We start from the raw sequence: 16,814 nt of genomic DNA, 5'->3' as shown, positions 1-16,814 counted from the left end.
CAATGAGATTTTTTTAAAAGAATTTAAAAAAAAATAGAAAAAAGCAAAGAAAAAGAAGAAAAAGTTTGTGTTGCATTCAAATAATTTCCAATTATACCAAGTCAATCTTGTTACCAACATTGTACTTCCCCTCAAAAATGTGATTAAATACAGTTCTGTATCGTGCAACCGACTCAATAAGCCCCCGAAAATGTTAGTATTATGCGACAAAAGATACCAGGAAAAAAAAGAAATGAAAATCTTGTGAAAGAATTGTTGTAAAAACAAATGACGTTTGTAGGCCCTACAACCTATGTAATATTACATTAATAATGCAATTTTTTTGCATCGCTGGAAACTCAGCAAAATGTAACTTGATGTCAATTTTTGGACATGTTTGATAATGACTTGGTTGCCACACTTGGGATTGCCGTTGCTCACTGTTGTTTCAAGCGTTGCTCACCGACTTTGTGTGAACGCTCAGACCCGTAAGGAAAATTACAGGGAACATTGGGTGTATCTTTGAGCAGTTTCAGGTCCTTCAAAAAAACAGGACATTTTATAGCGATCCCAAACTTTTGAACAGTCGTGCCCTTGAATTCCTGATCCGTACACCAGATTTGACGTCTCTGATTTTGATTCCAGAAGAATTTTCCCTTGCGCCAAACCACATGGCGAACGGCTCCATATACCAGCTCATCGAGGACTGCGAGGCCACGCACAAGGCCCTCTACAAGTTCTACGCCGCCGTCATGATCATCATCGTCATCCTGGCCTTGCCTCTCAACATGTCGGTCCTGCACCTTTTCATCTTCAAGCTGAAGTTCTGGAAGTCCAACACCAACAACGTCTTCTTGTTCAACGTGGTGCTGGCCGACATGCTGCTGCTCTTCAGCCTGCCCATCAAGTCGTACAACTACATCCAGGGCGAGCGGCGGAACAGCAACGACGCGGTCTGCAAGGCCATGCTCTTCATGCTCTTCCTCAACCGGGGAGCCAGCATCGCCTTCCTCACCGTCACCTCCATCGACCGTTACTTCAACGTGGTGCACCCGGGTCGCAAGAACCTGCTCAAGGCCCTCAAGAAGTCGCCGCACATCTCTATCTTCATCTGGCTTTTGCTTCTGCCCCTCACTATTCCCACCATGCTCAAGAACTTTGACTGCTGCAACAGCCACAAAAGTGACGGCAACCAGGAAGACACCTTGATCAAGGTATGGTGAATCTGGTTTATTGAAGTGGTCGGAAACCTTAATTTAGAATATACCTTTATTGTCATTGTTATGGGTTAACATATTGTGATAACGAAATTGGGCATGATACTCCAGTTTCACACATTCACAGTGAGGTAAAAAACCTAAGAAAATAAAGGAACAGAGAAGATAAGGTTATAAAACAAGGAGGATAAGGTTATAGTCAGTGTTCCTTCTTAGCTGCGCGCGTGCGCAATTGCGCACTGCTCGCACATTCTCTGCGCACGAGAAAATCTAGCCGGCGCACAAAAATCAGGGCTCAAAATTACTAATTAAGAAGCCACTTAAGTCAAAGTTACAGTGCATGAAGGTAAAAATACACGAGTTCCCCTGACGTTGTGTCCTAAATGGGATATTTAGGCTCTCAAACGGCTCACTTGCTTTGATGCATTATATTACGGATTATGATGTTGTATAAAGAAGTATAAAAGGAGAAAATGAAAAAAGACAGGTTTGTGGTTATCCCTTTAATCAGTATATTACCAACAATAATTTAATGCAGAAAATGAATTCATCATTTGAATAAGAAAATGTATTATTCTACTTAGTTATATTTGCATGTATTTTTTCCTTCTACAGTGAACGTCCAAGCGACTTCATTTTTAAACTTTTTTTATAATAAACCTCATTCATGTCCAGCAACTCAGTAACTCACAACAAAATGTTCATTAACAATATATATAATATAAGGAAACACATGTACAAAATAACATGTTAAACTACATAAATAAGCACGTTTGAAAAAAAAAAATTGGTGTAAGATTATTTTGTATTTTGTAAGGGAAAATACGATAGTTTGAAGGGGCATGGTATGAACATGTTTGTAATTTTTTTTTAAATAATGATAACAAGTATAACATTTATAATAATAACATAATTGGACAATGATAGGTGAATAATAAAACAGCAGTGGCCCGAAATTATTTGTTTGGGACAGGCTTTGGCTCAAGATCTTATTTCTTGGCTGAAAGTGGTGGACAAAACCTTCTCTTGCTTGAGAAAAACTTTGCTCACTTCGGAGTTGTCTGACCTTACGCTAAAAAAAAAAAATCAACAAAATAGTATTTTTTTCCTTGTCTAAATGCTTTTGGCGTGATCGCTTTGGTGGATTAAACCCCCCTAGCCAGTCTTAGTTTTTGGAAACAGTGATGTTTCTTTGGGCCTTCTAGGAGGCTTTTGGATATCAACTCGAAATTTGATTGGCTTAACCAACAGACTCCTTTCACAGGCTAGGTGTCACAGACCAGAAACGGACACAGGTACCGATAGCGCTCGTTTTCTCAGTTTTTATTGATGAAGAGGGAGAGCAGGGCGTGCTTCCACGATCCGATTGCTGACGGATAAGGGGAGCGGGCGATGCGGAAGTGGCACTTCGGAGACAGGCGGGAATCACAAGTCGCTGGCCGGTACTGGAGAGCAAAGGCAGTGTCAAGTTCGGAAACAAGGTCGGTAACAAGAGGCAGGCAGGTCACGGGGCAAAACAGGTCAGGTAACAGGCAGGCAGAATGAGGCAAAGTCAGGTCCGGAAACAGGTTGGCAACGAAGATCAGGCAGAGAAAAAACAGGGCAGGAACAGAGTCGGACAAAAAGGCTTACTGAGCTGGTGGCAACAGTTCGCATAACGATCTGACGGCTTCCTCTTGGAAGCTGGGGGTTTAAAAAGAGCATCAGCCAATCAGCTGTCCAGGCTGTTGGCGCCAATTAAACAATAGCAGGTGCTCTCAATCGGTAATCGTGACACCAGGCCCTTCTGAATTTTTTGTAAGCCTAGCAACAACTAATGGCTGAGATGTGACCGTTTATATATTAGGGCAGACATCTGTAAGAAGTGCAATAAAACGAAGCTGACGGACAATTTGGAATTATTTATTACAATACGTAATAAATGGAGAAAATATGAATAACATTGCATGATTCAGATAATTTTTAGGCCAGCAAAAAAGGCCTTGCAGTCCTTCACGTCCCACCACCGATGATTAGCACTGCGGCCTTGTGGGAAAATGTTTACGTGAGAACTCGGCTGCTACTATTACTTCCTGCCACACAATGTATTTTAGTGTACATTTATTGGATGGGAACTTAAAGTGTGATAACTCAGCTGTTTATAAATATTTTGGGGCTTTCAACCCCTCAAAATGTTTAGTGCACAGGTGTCAAACAGGCGGCCCGCGGGCCAGATCAGGCCCGCTAAGGGATTGAATTTGGCCCGCGAGACAACACTCAGAGAAGCGCAAGAGAAAAATGAGCTGCAGGTTGAAATATGTCTACTTGATGTTGCCAAAGCCAGGTGCCTCTCCAAAGACACTGTACTTGTATTTGTTTCTCTCTCTCTCTCTTTCTTTTTCACCCTTTTTCCCACTGTTTCTCTGTCTCTTTCACTCTGTCTCTATTTTTCTCTTCCTTTGTTGCTCTTTGTCTCTTTCTCTCTGTGACTTTTTAACTTCTTTTGCTCTAACTTCATTTTTTCCCTTTTCTCTCTTTTCTCTTTCTACCCTTCGCACTTTCTTTTCTCTCCTCCTGTCTTTCTATTTTTCTTTGGATTTGTTTCTTCCTCTCCCTTTCTTTTCCCCCCTTTCTCACAACTTTTTATCTTTTGTTTCTCATGCTCTTTCCCCCTCTTTTTTTTTTGTCCTGCCCTCTCTCCTTTTCCCTCCCTATTTCTCTTATTTCTTTCTTTCTTTAATCTACTAGTCCGGCCCCCGACAGAATGTTTGTTCTATCGTGTGGCCCCCGAGTTAAAATGAGTTTGACATCCCTGCTTTAGTGGCATCAGACTTTCCCATACACATAAAGTTTTTATTTATGTGTATGGCCTTCCCCTCTCTGCAAGATGGTGTGCCGGCTCCTCCCATGGGTGTGCCAATGAAACCCAACCTGGACGTCGCTATGTCTGAAAAACTCAAAAACAACACTGAGCGTTTCTACGTCATCGGGGCCTTGTTCTCAAAACATCTCCTGAGTCCTGTTATCAACAGAACTAGTTAAAATATTCTGCATTCAGAACGGCGCAACCTGTCATTGAACTATAGCCTACTCGGTGAAAATCTTCATTGCACTCAATAAATGTAACTTGTATTCAATCATATCAAATCCTTTATAGTCAAATGTATAAAATCCTTCACTTATAACCAATCCTTTTCCTGGCACTGCCATCCCAGGTCATTTATCGACATTCAGGGATTCTCCTTCTCTTCAGCGTTCCATTCCAAGCTCTTTGGTTGCTTCAAGACGGCTTAGCCTTGGTTGTCTCGTGGTTCTTGTGTTTCAGGACGTGGTGGACAGCCTTCGCGAGGTGGTGTTCTTCACGCAAATCCTCATCCCCTTCGTCATCTTGGTCTACTGCACGGCGCACATCGTCAACCGGCTACGCAAGAAGACCATCGGCGACCGTACCAAGCTGAGGCGGGCGGTTTTCCTGGTCACCGCCGTCATGGTGGTCTTCTCCTTCTGTTTCCTGCCCTGCACCATCGCCCGGGCGGTCCTCCTGGTGGCTCGGGTGCAGGAATGGACCGAGTCGTCCCAGGACAAGGCCACGGTGGCCTTCGACGGTCTCATGGTTCTGTCTTACTTGGATTGTCTACTGGACCCGTTGGTTTATTGCTTGAGTAGCACCAAGTTCAAGGCGCTCTACTTGACCCATTATTTCCCTTGCTTGCTGAAGGAAGGCTCCTTGACCATGGACAGCTCCACGGGGAACATGCCGTCCAACCCAAAACGTAACAATATCATCTGAGGGTCGGGACTGGATTTTAATTTTTGCTGGAGCTTGGAGTCATTGAACTGTTCTTTTCTTCGAAATTAAACCGCATCCAGTATAACTTGAAGGGGACAACCAAAATCACTGACTGACTGAACCAAGAGAAGTTCTTCGTTCTATTCAACAAAAGAAGGGGTCACCAACCTTTTACAAGCTGAGGGCTACTTTTTGTTACTGATGAGTTTGAAGGCCTACCAGTTTGATACGTGTTGCTAAAAAAGACAAATTATGTTACTATGTCGTTACTATGTTATTACTGGGTTGTAATTATTAGACGTGAAATAGGCTCGGTCAACTACTAAAACAGCATGCCAGTTATAAATTGCAATTCCTAGAAACTCGCAATGACCTACGGCTGTTTTCAGAACCTCGCTGCGGGCACAAAGTTGGAGACGTCTGAATTACGGGGGTAGTAAAGGGACAGTGTGTCTTTTATGACTACTAGATATTGCTTTTTGGTGTAGTACATCCGAAAACGAGTGCTAGAAAGCACAAGGAGGAATACAGACTACGGAGATTCAAAGTGACAAAAATGCTCCATTTTACTCCTCATTTTTTGCCTATTTGTGCGTATTATTCAAAATAATATAGTATTTCAATGATTATTTTCTTAAACACTAGGAGGCGCTAAATATTGCAGTGGCCCTTTAAAAATCAAATTCTTCAAAGTCACGGCCTACTTTCATGTAATTTGTCTTTCTTTTCAAGAAAATAAAGGATGTGGTTGCACAGCTGATTGGTTAGCACAAGGGTGGGCAAACTACGGCCCGGGGACCACATACGGCCCGCTAGGCAATTTTATCAGGCCTGTCAAACAAAAGCAATATATATATAATTGTAAAATACTGTTTTTGTGTCGGTGCTGTTCTTATCCCAAGTATCCCTTAATGTGTCTCCCGTCCTTAAAAATATTTATTTTACGAGGCCAACGTTTTTCTGTATTTTCCATTTCATGTAGTGAGAACTCTCGTTACGTTTCCAAAATAACCCGTGCTGTGAGAAATCCGTGAAGTAGAAGCTTTTATTTTTTTACAAATATGACACAATTCGTTATTATACACAGAAAACAGGTTCCGGCATTTGTTTTACAAATAAAAGTACTCTACACTTTACCTGTAAACATTTAATAACGTTATTTTTACCAATACCCCCTCTCTCAACGACTGTTAAGCCAATCAGAATGCAGAAGACAATGCATGCTAAAAATCAGTGAAGCAGCAAGACAGGGAAAAGTAAACAGCGTTACAGCAAGGGATTACTGTTTTTATCATATTTATTTCTAAAAAAAAAAAAAATAAATAAATAAAAAAAAATTGGATACCTAATGTATTATTTGCATTCTAGTTCTTTATGTGGTCTTTATGCAGCTTACGAGCTCAAACTGGTGCATCTGATTCTGTATGATACATGGTGCACAGGTGGACTTCTAATAGGCGGACGAACAGAACTTTCAGGGTCGGAATTCGAGATGATACACAGGTGTTGAAATACTTCTTTGCAGCTGTATCACACAAATATATTGTTAAAAAATCAGGCATCGTGATTTCTGGATTTTTCTTTTTAGTTTATCTCTCTCACAGTACCTACAATGAAAATTTCAGACCCCTCCATGATTTCTAAGTGGTAGAAATAGCAAAATAGCACGGTGTTCAAATAAGTATTTACTTCACTGTATATATACTTAAATCGTAGGTGATAATGATTTCTTAATGTAATCGACTGGAGAAATGAGTAACAGTATTTCAGTTTGTGACGTTTTGTTTGCTATTTGCAGAAACCTGGCGAGTTTTCTCCGTTTAGGAAATAAGCGATGACATAGTGACATGAATAATCTTTTTTTTCCGCGAGGTCCTTCAATTGTTGCGCAACATACAGTGTGAAATCATTCGGGATTGTTTATTATTTCGACATCCTCATAAAACGTGTTTCTGTTATCACCTGAGTACAGTACACTCAGTATTAGGTGCACCAATTTCCATCTCATGTATATTAATTTAATACAATTACAAAATGGAAGGCCTTACTCTGAATTTGGGTCATTTTTTTTAAATTTTTTAGAAGAAAAAAACTACACTTTTATTCTCCTTTTCTAGCCACGTCGCTTCTATTACTACGGTTTCATTTTGGTTATTATAAGAACCCCTTTCATTATTGTAACACGCATGTTTGTACATTAACGTGTCAACCAAGAGAGGGCACTCAAAGACCGATCTATATGTTTCTCAAAGGCAGAATAGTTTACTGTAAGCAATATCACTTAAGTGTAATACTGCATTTAAAATTGTATCCACTGTAAAGACGCTCCCCTACTTACGAAAAATGGTAGATACGAACATTATTTACAGGAAGTGGAAAAATATCCGAACATTACTGTAAGATTTTGTATTGTGCGCACCTTTTTCCGAGTACAGGACATTACTGCAGAGCTTCTTTCTGTCGCTACCAGCGTGTGGCGCTGTGAGAGGTCACCCAGCATCCACCCCGAAGAAGATATCCGCCTTCCTCTTCGTTTGTGAGTAAACATTCTATACTGTATCTCCAGCACACTAAGAACTTTGACGTTTTTATTGTTTAATATCTGGTGCATCCATTCATTATGATTGGTGTCAAGTGGAAAGAAGAGGCGAACCGTTTCATTTGAAATGAAAGTGGAATAAGAAAGCTTGATGCGGTTGAGAAAATGGTCGCAACCTTTTTTTTCCGGCCACTTTTTACCACGGAGGGGAACCTCTTGAAGCGCGTCTTCCAAAAGTAAGGTAAATTCAACTTTATTTATCTTTACCAACTGTATTACGAGACCAAACTGTATGTAACATCCTACATGCCGATATTTCTTGTGTAAATATTGTGTAAATTATAACTATAACCTTATCCTCCTTGTTTTATAACCTTATCTTCTTGGCTTTTTTACCTCACTGTGAATGTGTGAAACTGGAGTGTCATGCCCAATTTCGTTGTCACAATATGTTAAACCATTTTGTAACAATGACAATAAAGGTATATTCTATTCTATTCTTTACAGAGCATATTATTTTATGAAATGTTTATCTTTTACTACAGACAATACAGGTTACTTATACAAGCCTTAAACATAGTTCTATAAACCTTAAACATACAAAATATAGCACTGAAGAAACTTGCGAACAAATTCAACTTACAAACGATCGTCCAGAACCTTTTTCGTTCGTAGGTCGGGCAGTGTTTGTTTTTTCTGGTATATAAACCGCACCGGATTATAAGGCGCACTTCCTGGTCAATTTAGGGTTTTTGGGTGCGCCTTATAGTCCAGAAAATACGGTAAGTTGTAACTATTAATTATGTTTAGTACACGTAATTTCCTTTCTCAGTCTGAAATCAATTAAGTAAAACAAAAAATATAAAATTGGAAGGTCCCTTTTCTCAAGGTTATTTCATTTTCCTCATGTTGAGGTTTTGAGTTTGTACTTGCCCTCGTGTAGGTTTTAGATCAGGGGATGGTGATAAAGGGCTATACATATAAACATGACTCGACTTGACTATGTATGTGGTCCATAATTTGATGTGACCTGTTGTGGATGACCCTAAAAAAAATGAAGTGTTTGAGGTCTTCTTTCAGCAAAAAAGTGAAACTTTAGTATGCTAGCACTGTAGTGTGTAGAGTAACTTCCACATTATTTTAAACAAGAGAAAAAAGTAAAAAAAAATCACTCTATTGTACAACACATAATGTAGGGGGGCTAGGTTAGCTCTGTTAGCAGTCGAATTTTCCGGCTTGGTTCTTATATGCTGCTGCATCCGTTTTTCCGTTTTTGGCTCCTGGTTATACTGGCTGCTTAGTGCATGTTTTCCATCAGCCGGCCTTACGATTTTCTGCCAATCGGTCCCAGTTAAGCTTTTTTAGCAGCTGGCTTGTCTGCCAAGTCCCATCTTGTCCCTGTTAGCTTCCTGTGTGTCATTTCATCCTGTTTGCTGTTTGTTATACCAGTGCTGCACCCACCTGCGATACAACGCCTAGGCATTCGCCATAAAAACTACCAAAACCTTTTTGACGAATTAACATTTTAACCGATGCGGTGACTGCCTTGCTACTCTAATCATGTCACAACTCAGGAAGTCGTATAATCTGCGAAATATTTATAGATATTATACAAAAAACATACTATTTTTTTCACATTTTACGTGTTTTAGAATTCGGGTATCCCTTTCATGGTCTCATCAGCCAGCCAGACAGTTATGTGATGCGTTGTTCTATGATGTCAACCAGAGGACTAGTGAGTACATGTTCACTCTACTGTGTGTCTAAAAATAAATGGAAGACAGTGTGAGCTCACTTTTAGTTGTGATTTATTTGTGAGTCCTTGCTTTGTCACACTTGACAGTATGTTGTAAGAACTGCAGCGTTCGAGTGTCTCGTCACATTTCTAGTAATTTCGGAAGTCCTTGATGGATGGATCAGGAACAGTTCGGATGAAATAGAATAGAATAGAATATACCTTTATTGTCATTGTTACAACATGGGATATATTGTGACAACGAAATGGGATGTGGCACTCCAGGTCCACATTTTACAGTGAGGATGAGGAAAACAAAGAGATAAAGGAACAAAGAAGATGTTTTAACTGTCTCTGTTGTATAGGCTTTGTTTCCACCGGAGGGGGGGTGTGTGAGGGGGTGAGGGACAGACAGAAATGGCCGGATCCAACTAGATGTTTGATCTTCCTGTACACGCGGTCCAGTGTTTTTTTCCCTAATTGCTCAGTCCACGTATTGAATGAATTTGGGAAGTACAGTCCTTAAGCATGCCTGATTAAAGTCGCCGGCGACAATAAAAGCTCTGTCGGGGTGTGCAAGCTGCTGTTTATTGATAGCAGCGGGCAGGAGATTTAGCGCTATGCTAGCGTTAGCATCCGGTGGAACGTAAACAGCAACCACAATGACCACAGTTAGCTCTCTCGGTAGATAGAAGGGTCAACACGATACTGCTAGAAACTCTATCGAGTGAGCAGTGTGTGTCAATGATTGGGCTGTTATTGCAGCATATAGTCCCCCACCTCTGGTTTTACCGGAGTCTTCGTCTCGTTCGTGCCGTGGAGCGTGCTTCGGTGGGAAGCAAAATAGTCATAGTGCATCCTTACAAATAACATGGAGAACAAAACAAAGCCAGGTGAGAAGTTGAAGGTTCAGGAACAGTGTAAACACCAATGTTGGGCTCTAGATTTTAGGTGCTTTGGGTACTGGATGGACATGTTGGAACACAATAATCAGGTAAGCCAGATTTAAGTCTGAAGGAGGAGACACACTGATTGAAAAGAAGACGACTTTAGGTTTGTCCCAAACTGACATTGTTTTAAAATTGAGCTAATTCTTAGCCATGGTTCTATCCAATAGCCGGCAGATCGAAAAGAGAGAGAAATTGCGCGACCGGAAAAAACATGTTTGTTGGAGGAAGTGAGACAAATCTGTTCTTCGAGCAAGTCTTGCGGTCGCCATGGCAACGTCACAAATTGCTGGTGAACCCAAGCGGAGAACCGGGTAATGAATGATTGCCACCAGAGGCCTCAATCATTGGCCAGATTTCTATTAGGAAAGATAATGTTTTAACAGCTTCTTGCTTCCAATTAACCTTTCTGACAGCTACTGGAGCAGGAATGGGTAAACCCTTCGAGACCCAGACCGTATTGGGTTATAAAAATATGGCAATTTATTGCCTGATCGAATCAATTTTTGATACCTCAGCAAAAAACATGAAAAAAAATGCAATTATGAATAAAAACACATTCAGACTTCCACATGTCATATTTCATTTGATCGCACTTCACAGATCCCTTAACCGTATGGGTTGTCGGTACACTACTTCCAGTGGTGTGTCTTGGGCAAGAACAGCTTGGTGGCACCTATCCTACTCCAAGACATTTGTTTGGGTAGGGGTTTGCAACCCCACATGAAACAGATATTACTGGTTTTAAATACCTTTAAAAAAGCCCTAGAGGTGCCCTAAAGACCCAGCGGTTAAGCGATCTGTGTACTGTGATCCTTGTTTAAACTACAATTGAAGCCCCTTGTCTGCCCCCCCAACGTCATTAAAAAACAAAAACAAAAGTGGGATAGAGTTGGCCGAGGGTTGCTAGGGGCTCTGTTGAGGATCCACCCTTAGCAACGGCCCACAAGTATCCAAGGAGAGGGTCAAAATTCTAACTCCGTCTTCTTTTGAAAGCTAGCTCTACTTTTACGCTCCTATATTCTTCTTTGGATCAATTCTACAGTATGTGTCGCTCATCTTGTTCACAAGGTCCATAATCTAGGGGAGAAACACTACGACTCCAGGGCCAAGAGTGCTTGCGATGTGACAGGAAAGACCGTAAACTAGCACAGAACCAAGGGGATCGAGCGCTTATAGAGTGACGGGGGAGATTTGTGATAGGAGAGAGCAAATGAGATGGAAATTGAGGAGTTACAGTGAGGGAACCTAACGAGAAATGGGAACATGGGTATAAGATTGTGACAAATTTGTCGATTGAAATAATTTATCGGACCCAGAACATTTTGACGCTGTTACAATTTTTTAAAGGCAAACTCCAACAAAAAAATACCTGAGCTTAGCTCATTTTTCCAATTTGCTATCCACAATGAAAAAAATAAATTCCCCACCCCAAAGAAGAACCAATATTTTTAGAGTCGCTCATTGGCTAAAAAATAAACACTTATGTGTTTCTGAACTACCTCAAACAAAAACTAGCTCATAAAGGCTAAAAACTGTTGTAGAAGGACATGTACCGACATGAGTAAGTGTCTGTCACAGATACTTGAGGAATTTCACAAATTTCCAGCAAAGCGCCCGGCAAATACTGTCAACACGCGACACAATCATTCATGCCGGCCGGAGTTTGGGTGTGAAAAAACGGGAGCCAGTCAGGGCCAATGTTCCCTCTAATTTTCCTTACGGGTCTGAGCGTTCACACAAAGTCGGTGAGAAACGCTTGAAACAACAGTGAAAGAGAGAGAGAGCGAGAGAGAGAGAAAGAGAGAGGTGGCGAGACAGAAACAGACGCAGAGATAGAGGGTGAAAGAAGGAGTGAGATCATTTGAGAGGAAGAGAAACAAGGAAAGAGGAAATGAGAGAGGGAGAGACTGAAAGATACACAGAGAGTGAGACAGAAAATTTGAAAGCAAAAGAAACAGAGAAAGAAAATAACGAGAGACAGAAAAAGTGGAAGCGAGAGAGGGATAGAGGAGAAGAAACAAAAAAAGACAAGAGACAGAAAGAGAGAAAGCGACAGAGACAAACACAGAAAGAGAGAGAAAGAAAGATAGAAATAAATAAAAGAGAGCGATAACAAAAGAGAACAAGTGAAATAGAGAGAAATAAAAGTCTGGAGAGAAAGAAAGAAAAAGAAGCAAAGAGAAATATAAAAAAAGAGTGGTGAAATTGGAATCTGAGAGAACGAGAGAAAACAAGATTGAAACAGAAAAAAGAAAATCATATACTGGACTGTCTCAGAAAATTAGAATATTGTGATAAAGTTCTTTATTTTCTGTAATGCAATTAAAAAAACAAAAATGTCATACATTCTGGATTCATTACACATCAACTGAACTATTTCAAGCCTTTTATTATTTGAATATTGCTGAATTTGGCTTACAGCTTAAGAAAACTCAAAAATCCTATCTCAAAATATTAGAATATCATGAAAAAGTATACAAGTAGGCTATTCAACTAATCACCTGAATCATCTAATTAACTCGAAACACCTTGCGAGGGTTTCCTGAGCCTTAAAAACACTCAGCTTGGTTCAGTAAACTAAATCACTGCTGATCTGACTGCTGTCCAGAGGACCATCATTGATACCCTCCATCAGGAGGGTAAGACACAAAAAGAAAATTCTCAAAGAGCAGGCTGTTCACAGAGTGCAGTTTCAAAGCATATCCACAAAAAGTCTGTCGGAAGGGAAAAATGTGGCCGGAAACGCTGCACAACCAAGAGAGATGACCGCAGCCTTAACAAAATTGTGAAGAAGAGCCGCTTCCAGAATTTGAGGGAGCTTCAAAGACAGTGGGCTGAAGCTGGAGTCCAGGTATCAAAAGCCACAGTTCACAGACGTGTCCGGGAAATGGGCTACAATAGCCGTATTCCCATGGTCAAGCCACTTCTGAACTCAAGACAACGGAAGAAGCGTCTGACTTGGGCGATGGAGAAGAAGCACTGGACAGTTGCAGAGTGGTCCAAAGTCCTCTTTTCAGACGAAAGCAAGTTTTGCATTTCATTTGGAAGTCAAGGCGCCAGAGTCTGGAGAAAGGCTGGAGAGGAGCAAAATCCAAGTTGCTTGAAATCCAGTGTGAAGTTCCCACAGTCAGCAATGGTTTGGGGAGCCATGTCAGCTGCTGGTGTTGGTCCACTGTGTTTCATCAAGTCCAGAGTAAATGCAACTGTGTACCAAGAGATTTTAGAGCACTACATGCTTCCATCTGCTGAAAAGCTCTATGGAGACGAGGATTTCATTTTCCAGCATGATCTGGCACCTGCCCACAGTGCCAAAACCACCAGTAACTGGTGCACTGACCATGGCATCACTGTCCTTGATTGGCCTGCTAATTCCCCTGACCTGAACCCCATCGAGAATTTGTGGGGTATAGTTAAGAAGAAGATGAAAGACACCAGACCTACAAAGGCAAATGATCTGAAGGCCGCTATCGAAGCATCCTGGGCATCAATAACACCTCAGCAATGCCACAGGCTGATTGCCTCCATGCCACGCCAGATTGATGCAGTAATCCGTGCAAAAGGATTCCCAACCAAGTACTGAGTGCATCAATGGACATTTTCAAATGTTTGATTTAGTTTTGCTGTTATAAAATTGTTTTTTTTACTTGGTCTGAGGAAGTATTCTAATATTTTGAGATAGGATTTTTGAGTTTTTTTCAGCTGTAAGCCAAAATCAGCAATATTCAAATAATAAAAGGCTTGAAATAGTTCAGTTGATGTGTAATGAATCCAGAATGTATGACATTTTTGTTTTTTTAATTGTATTACAGAAAATAAAGAACTTTATCACAATATTCTAATTTTCTGAGACAGTCCAGTATACTGGACTGTCTCAGAAAATTGCCTTTGTAGGTCTGGTGTCTTTCATCTTCTTCTTAACTATACCCCACAAATTCTCGATGGGGTTCAGGTCAGGGGAATTAGCAGGCCAATCAAGGACAGTGATGCCATGGTCAGTGCACCAGTTACTGGTGGTTTTGGCACTGTGGGCAGGTGCCAGATCATGCTGGAAAATGAAATCCTCGTCTCCATAGAGCTTTTCAGCAGATGGAAGCATGTAGTGCTCTAAAATCTCTTGGTACACAGTTGCATTTACTCTGGACTTGATGAAACACAGTGGACCAACACCAGCAGCTGACATGGCTCCCCAAACCATTGCTGACTGTGGGAACTTCACACTGGATTTCAAGCAACTTGGATTTTGCTCCTCTCCAGCCTTTCTCCAGACTCTGGCGCCTTGACTTCCAAATGAAATGCAAAACTTGCTTTCGTCTGAAAAGAGGACTTTGGACCACTCTGCAACTGTCCAGTGCTTCTTCTCCATCGCCCAAGTCAGACGCTTCTTCCGTTGTCTTGAGTTCAGAAGTGGCTTGACCATGGGAATACGGCTATTGTAGCCCATTTCCCGGACACGTCTGTGAACTGTGGCTTTTGATACCTGGACTCCAGCTTCAGCCCACTGTCTTTGAAGCTCCCCCAAATTCTGGAAGCGGCTCTTCTTCACAATTTTGTTAAGGCTGCGGTCATCTCTCTTGGTTGTGCAGCGTTTCCGGCCACATTTTTCCCTTCCGACAGACTTTTTGTGGATATGCTTTGAAACTGCACTCTGTGAACAGCCTGCTCTTTGAGAAATTTCTTTTTGTGTCTTACCCTCCTGATGGAGGGTATCAATGATGGTCCTCTGGACAGCAGTCAGATCAGCAGTGATTTAGTTTACTGAACCAAGCTGAGTGTTTTTAAGGCTCAGGAAACCCTCGCAAGGTGTTTCGAGTTAATTAGATGATTCAGGTGATTAGTTGAATAGCCTACTTGTATACTTTTTCATGATATTCTAATATTTTGAGATAGGATTTTTGAGTTTTCTTAAGCTGTAAGCCAAATTCAGCAATATTCAAATAATAAAAGGCTTGAAATAGTTCAGTTGATGTGTAATGAATCCAGAATGTATGACATTTTTGTTTTTTTAATTGCATTACAGAAAATAAAGAACTTTATCACAATATTCTAATTTTCTGAGACAGTCCAGTATATATCATTTTTTCAGACTGCCCTGGCCACTACATTGTTTTCTTTGGGTGGGGTGACTCATTTCCGGTTGCACTATAAAATAGGGTGCCACCTAGTGGTCAAATATTACACAATATACCCTTGAAGTGAAGTGGGATTTTCCAAAAACTTTGTTATCAGGATTTTGTTGGTGGTATGATGGGATGTCAACTTTACATAAATCGAAAGATTACAATTCACTTACCTAAATTTGCATCATTGGGTTAAATGAAAGCTAAGACGGCAATAGACACCTTTAAGATTTGTATGTTTTTAAGTAAATTAGATAGCGGACTTAAGATATTTTAAATTACTTTTCGTTTGACTTTGAGGGCTTTCTGAGAAGACCAAAGTCCATATTAATGTTTCCAGGACAAAAGTGTAGCGTTGTTTTATTTGAAACCCCGCTTCATTTCTAATCGGAAGTCACTCGGACAAAAATTGAAGCGACACCACCCCCGGAACTATCGCGATCACATTTGTTTCTCTCTCGGAACTATAACGATACAAAACTGAACAGGAAGCAGCTCGTAACTATGACGACGGCAACTAAAATCGCTAAACTCATCTGTTGTTGTTTTTAGACTCTAAAAATCGTATTATTTCATCTTTTTTTGCTATACGCTCCAGCTCAGGATGATAATTTAAGTGTTTATACGTGACGTAATATCTTATTGGGAATGTAATGTAGTCTGTCTTAAAAGTTTCACAATAAATCACACGTGCTGGTTATTATTACGCTATTTTCACGTGTTTACGTTACAATATCATCCATAATAACGATTTAAAATACGGTCTTGGATATAAAAGAGGAATTGAAGTAACGCTTTAAGAAGCTGTTGACACCAGGGGTCTCAAACTCAATTGATTTGGGGGGGGGGGCACAACTCAAGTTCTGATAAAAACATTTCACTGTTTTCAAATATTGTTTTTCTTTTCATTCCCTACACAGAATAAGATTTAAAAAAAAATCGATCACTTTATGATAAGTACATGTAAATCCAATATGGCTGCACTTAAAGGGCAGGTGTCAAACAGGCGGCCCGCGGGCCAGATCAGGCCCGCTAAGGGATTGAATCTGGCCCTCGAGACAACACTCAGAGAAGCTCAAGAGAAAAACAAGCTGCAGGTTGAAATATGTCAACTTGATGTTGCCAAAGCCAGGTGCCTCGAACAACAACACTGTACTTGTATTTTTCTCTCTCTCTCACTCTCTCTTGCTTTCTTTTCCACCCCTTTTCTCTTTCACTCTTTTTCTCTTCCTTTGTTGCTCTTTGTCTCTTTCTCTCTGTGTCTTTTGCTCTAACTTCCTTTTTTCCTTTTCTCTCTTTTCTTTCTCTCTTCATACCCTTGACGTTTTCTTTTCTCTTTTCTCTCCTGTCTTTCTATTTCTCTTTGGAATTCTTTCTTCCTCTCCCTTTCTTTTCCCCCTCTCTCATGACTTTATCTTTTGTTTCTCATGCTCTCTCCCTCTCTCTCTTTTTCTTTCTTTGTCCCACCCTCTCTCCTTTTCCCTCCCTTTCTCTTATTTCTTTATCCC

General features: G+C 40.7%; 1 protein-coding gene and 1 long non-coding RNA gene across 3 annotated transcripts in view; one reads left to right on the top strand and one right to left on the bottom strand.

The window, feature by feature from the left end:
* The window catches only part of LOC148346259 (12-(S)-hydroxy-5,8,10,14-eicosatetraenoic acid receptor-like), a 41,729-nt gene extending 35,415 nt beyond the window's left edge, over positions 1-6,314 (top strand). For both annotated transcript variants that reach the window (XM_088324453.1, XM_088324454.1), the window contains 2 exons: positions 625-1,193; positions 4,501-6,314. In XM_088324453.1, the coding sequence (XP_088180579.1) occupies positions 651-1,193; positions 4,501-4,965 (1,008 nt within the window). In that variant the 5' untranslated portion in view covers positions 625-650 and the 3' untranslated portion in view covers positions 4,966-6,314. The remainder of the gene's footprint in view (positions 1-624; positions 1,194-4,500) is intronic.
* Positions 1,685-12,437, bottom strand: LOC148346258 (uncharacterized). Its single transcript, XR_015848210.1, has 2 exons — positions 10,020-12,437; positions 1,685-2,641 (listed from the first exon to the last, which is right to left on the bottom strand). It is a non-coding gene; the product is annotated as an uncharacterized LOC148346258 (long non-coding RNA).
* Positions 12,438-16,814: the final 4,377 nt, after the last annotated feature.

Source organism: Urocampus carinirostris, chromosome 20 (genome assembly GCF_059441175.1).
Source record: "Urocampus carinirostris isolate Australia breed hairy pipefish chromosome 20, RoL_Ucar_1.0, whole genome shotgun sequence".
Lineage (NCBI taxonomy): Eukaryota > Metazoa > Chordata > Actinopteri > Syngnathiformes > Syngnathidae > Urocampus > Urocampus carinirostris.
The sequence above is the reverse complement of the archived record's forward strand: the minus strand, read 5'-3'. Positions and strand labels throughout refer to the sequence as shown.